This window comes from Crocuta crocuta, unplaced genomic scaffold (genome assembly GCF_008692635.1).
Source record: "Crocuta crocuta isolate KB4526 unplaced genomic scaffold, BGI_CrCroc_1.0 scaffold139, whole genome shotgun sequence".
Lineage (NCBI taxonomy): Eukaryota > Metazoa > Chordata > Mammalia > Carnivora > Hyaenidae > Crocuta > Crocuta crocuta.
Window position 1 is genome coordinate 10,584,832 of NW_027533258.1, and position 3,931 is coordinate 10,588,762.

At 59.4% G+C, this 3,931-nt stretch overlaps 1 protein-coding gene across 1 annotated transcript in view; it reads left to right on the forward strand.

The window, feature by feature from the left end:
- PLD2 (phospholipase D2) overlaps positions 1-2,573 on the forward strand; it is a 10,553-nt gene extending 7,980 nt beyond the window's left edge. Inside the window, 6 exon segments of the mRNA XM_077746784.1 lie at positions 26-139; positions 311-360; positions 539-673; positions 741-912; positions 1,556-1,670; positions 1,859-2,573. Coding sequence (XP_077602910.1) covers positions 26-139; positions 311-360; positions 539-673; positions 741-912; positions 1,556-1,670; positions 1,859-2,443 — 1,171 coding nt within the window. The 3' untranslated portion in view covers positions 2,444-2,573.
- The last annotated feature ends 1,358 nt before the right edge of the window (positions 2,574-3,931 follow it).

Genomic DNA, 3,931 nt, shown 5'->3' on the forward strand with positions numbered 1-3,931 from the left:
GCCCCTGACTCCGCCCCCTTCCCAGACTGGGGCAGTGTTTCCGAGTCTACGTGCTTTTACCCCTGCTGCCGGGCTTTGAAGGCGACATCACTACAGGCGGTGGTAACTCCATCCAGGCCATTCTGCACTTTACTTACAGGTGATGTGCCCGCCCCCCCCAACCCCCAGCCAGGCTCTGCCCTCTCTGCAGAGAGACCCCGGCCCTGACTGTCCCCAGCCCTTCCTCCTGGACTTCTGAGGTCCACCTCTCTCCTGCCACCCCCCACCCCTCCCCCAGACTACACCTCCCTCAATGGCTCTCTTCCCCTAGGACCCTGTGCCGTGGGGAATATTCGATCCTACATCGCCTCAAAGCAGCCAGTGAGTGCTCGGGGCCAGGGGGCCGGAGGCCCGGTCATTCTGGCGTGTTTTGGGGGCTACATGTCTGAGACCACGGGCACTTTTACTGCAGGGAGACGCGCATAGACTTTGAAGCAGGGACAAGTCCATCTGCACATGAGAGCACACTCCTTACACACCCACCCCCTCTTTCTCACAGTGGGGACAGCCTGGCGGGACTATATATCCATCTGCGGGCTTCGCACACACGGAGAGCTGGGCGGGCACCCGGTCTCAGAGCTCATCTACATCCACAGCAAGATGCTCATCGCGGATGACCGGACGGTCATCATCGGTCAGGCCTGGGTCTGGGTCCCTGGCAGTGCCAGGAGGGTGGGGAGAGGTGGAGCAGGGCCCAGCAGGGGGGGGGAGGGTGATGGANTCCGCCAACATCAATGACCGAAGCTTGCTGGGGAAGCGCGACAGTGAGCTGGCTGTGCTGATCGAGGACACAGAGACGGAGCCATCCCTCATGGACGGTGGGGAATATGAGGCGGGCAGGTTTGCCTTGAGTTTACGGAAGCATTGCTTCAGGTAGAGCCGGGGTGGGGTGCTCCTGGGTGTGGCGGGGAGTTGGAAGGTGGGAGGAGGTTGGTCTGCCTCTGGGGCAGGTGTGAGGGTTTCCCAATCCAGAAGAGTAGGGATAGCAAAAACATGAGAAACGGGTAATAAATTAAAGAAATCCGAAGCAGGCTGTCAGTACGGAGTCCGGCGCGGGGCTCGAACTCCTGAACTGCGAGATCATGACCTGAGGTGAAGTCGGACACTTAACCCACTGAGCCACCCAGGCGCCCTGAGAAACAGATATTTTAAAAATAACTTGGTATTTTTCTTAAAGCATCAAAAGTCGTGGCCAAAGAAGAGACGAAGTAAAGCTCTGTTGGACTCATTTGCCCTTGTTTCACTGTTTAAGATTGGGTTTATTTATTCATTTTTTAAATGTTTGCTTATTTTTGAGAGAAAGAGACTGAGTGTGAGCAGGGAGGGGGGCAGAGAGAGAGGGAGACACAGAATCTGAACCAGGCTCCAGCTCTGAGCTGTCAGCACAGAGCCCTACGTGGGGCTCGAACCCACGAACCATGAGATCATGACCTGAGCCGAAGCCGGTTGTTTACCTGATTGGGCCACCCAGGCGCCCCTGCAAGGCTCTCTGAGTGGCGACCCTTCCGTCCCACAGTGTGATTCTCGGGGCACATGCCCGGCCTGACCTGGACCTCCGAGACCCCGTGTGTGATGACTTCTTCCAGCTGTGGCAGGACACGGCCGAAAGCAATGCCAATATCTACGAGCAGGTGGGCGCCGAGCGGGGCTGGCTGGGCGGGAACCCACGCGCTGTCCCCTGCGGGGCGGGCCGGAGAGAGCCCACCGCGGGGCGTTCTCAGAAGGGGAGACTAAGGCGTGGGGGGCACATCGCGGGATGCAGGGTCAGTGAGGGGGCTGTGGGGGGGGGAGCAGGCTCTCGGCNGTCTGCCACCCACAGATCTTCCGCTGCCTGCCGTCCAACGCCACGCGCTCTCTGAGGGCGCTCCGGGAGTACGTGGCCGTGGAGCCGCTGGCCACGGTCAGCCCGCCGCTGGCCAGGTCTGAGCTCACGCAGGTCCAGGGCCACCTGGTCCACTTTCCCCTCAAGTTCCTGGAGGATGAGTCCTTGCTGCCCCCCCTGGGGAGCAAGGAGGGCATGGTGCCCCTGGAAGTGTGGACGGAGGCTGCAGCCCGGGCAGCCTCCCCGCCGCGGGGCTCCGCCGAGCTGGGCCCCCCCGCAGCCCTCAGGCCGGAGGGCAGTGCCCCCCGAGACCCGGGCATGCGCAGCCGGAGACGACTAGAGAAGCCACAGAGACCCTTCCTTGCGAGGCAGCTGAAGGGAACACGCTGCCCCTGGGGTAGGGGGTGGGGGGCTTCCCGGAGAGGTTCAGACCACTGTTCCAGGAGAGAGGCCAGCCCCTGCGCATGCGCCCGGGGGAGCCTCCCTGGGGGCGGGGAGCAGGCCCTGCCCTCCACCTCCCTCCCCTGTGCCCCGCCCCTCGCCCCCTCCCCGCCATCACTTCCAAGGTGGAGGGAAGGATGAAGGCCCTCCTGGCTTCGCCCCTGCGGTGGGCAGGGCAGGGGGGTGTGGGGTGCACACTACTCCCTCCCCTGCCTGTGGACAGACACTAGCTTTGTATCCGTTCAGTGAGCATTTCATAAATAAACGCCTCGTCTAGACAAGGTGCCCGGCTCTTCCTGGGCCCAACGGAGGCCCCCTTCCCGCCCGCACGGGGCCCTGGGGCCCTGCCCCTGCACCCCACCTGCCTCCTGGCCCCTCCTGCGGCCCCATCCCCACTGCACCCGAGTTTCGGGAGCCCTGTCACCCGGGAAGAAGACGGCGGGGCCGGGCCACACCGGGACGCCCGGAGAGCCTGGGAGCACGGAGAGGCGCCCGGAGGCGACGAGGGGCCCGGGAGCCCCTGTGCGAACCGCTAAGGGTACAGGCTTGAGGGCAGGCGGAGCTGGGCCCAGATCCTGCGCTTGTCATCGCCCAGCTGACCTCGCCAAGTCACATCACTTCTCTGGGCCTCAGTGGTCCCAGCTGGGAAATGGGAACCATTCTTGCATAAATGGCTCACTGCAAAGATGTGGTCGCTGATTTAAAGATTTGCGGCGCATCCGCCATCTGTCACACGCTGTTCTGGGAAGTGCTTGGTGGCCACTCGTGCCAGGGGTTAGGACCGTGTACATCACCGCACAAAGTCCCCCTGGCCAGCGCCACCGCAGAGGGAAGAGAGACAACGCAAAGCTGACCCTGCGGTAAAGTGCGTCGCGTGAGGTTCTGGCTTCCCAGGGCGCGTAGAAGTCAGGTTCACATTCTCCGTCTGTTTTACTTTCACGCGCTGAGGAGCTGTTTTCTGACAGGTGAACCTTGTCACGGCCATGAGTTCCGTTGCTCTGGATTAACACAGACACACGTGCCATGAAAGCGTAACATCACAAAAAAAGGTGATGTTGTCGCTTTACTGTAGTCTATTAAGTGTTGCGTCTCAAAAAAAAAAAAATCAATGTACATACCTTAACTAAAAAATATTGCCGGGGCGTTTGCTGGCTTAGTTGGAGAAGCATGTGGCTCTTGATCTCGGGGTTGTGAGTTCGAGCCCCATGTTGGATGTAGACATTACTTAAGTAATAAGTGAACTCAAAAATTTTGGTTTTTAAATTTTTTTTAATGTTTATTTTTGAGAGAGACAGAGAGCATGAGCAGGGGAGGGGCAGAGAGAGAGGGAGACACAGAATCTGTGTCTGGCTCAGACCTGGCTGAACCGGAGGTTCAACTGACTGAACCACCCAGGTACGGCTCAGGTCATGATCTCATAGTTGGTGAGGTCGAGCCCCCAAGGGGCTCTCTGCTGTCAGCACGGAGTCCCCTCTCTCTGTCTGCCCTTCCCCCACTTGTGCTCTTTCTCTGCCTCTCTCAAAATAAACTTAAAAACCGTTTTTAATGACAAAAATAAAAAATATTGCTAAACATCATTTGAGCTTTTGGAGAGTCAGAGTCAAGGATCACCGATCACCATCGCAAATA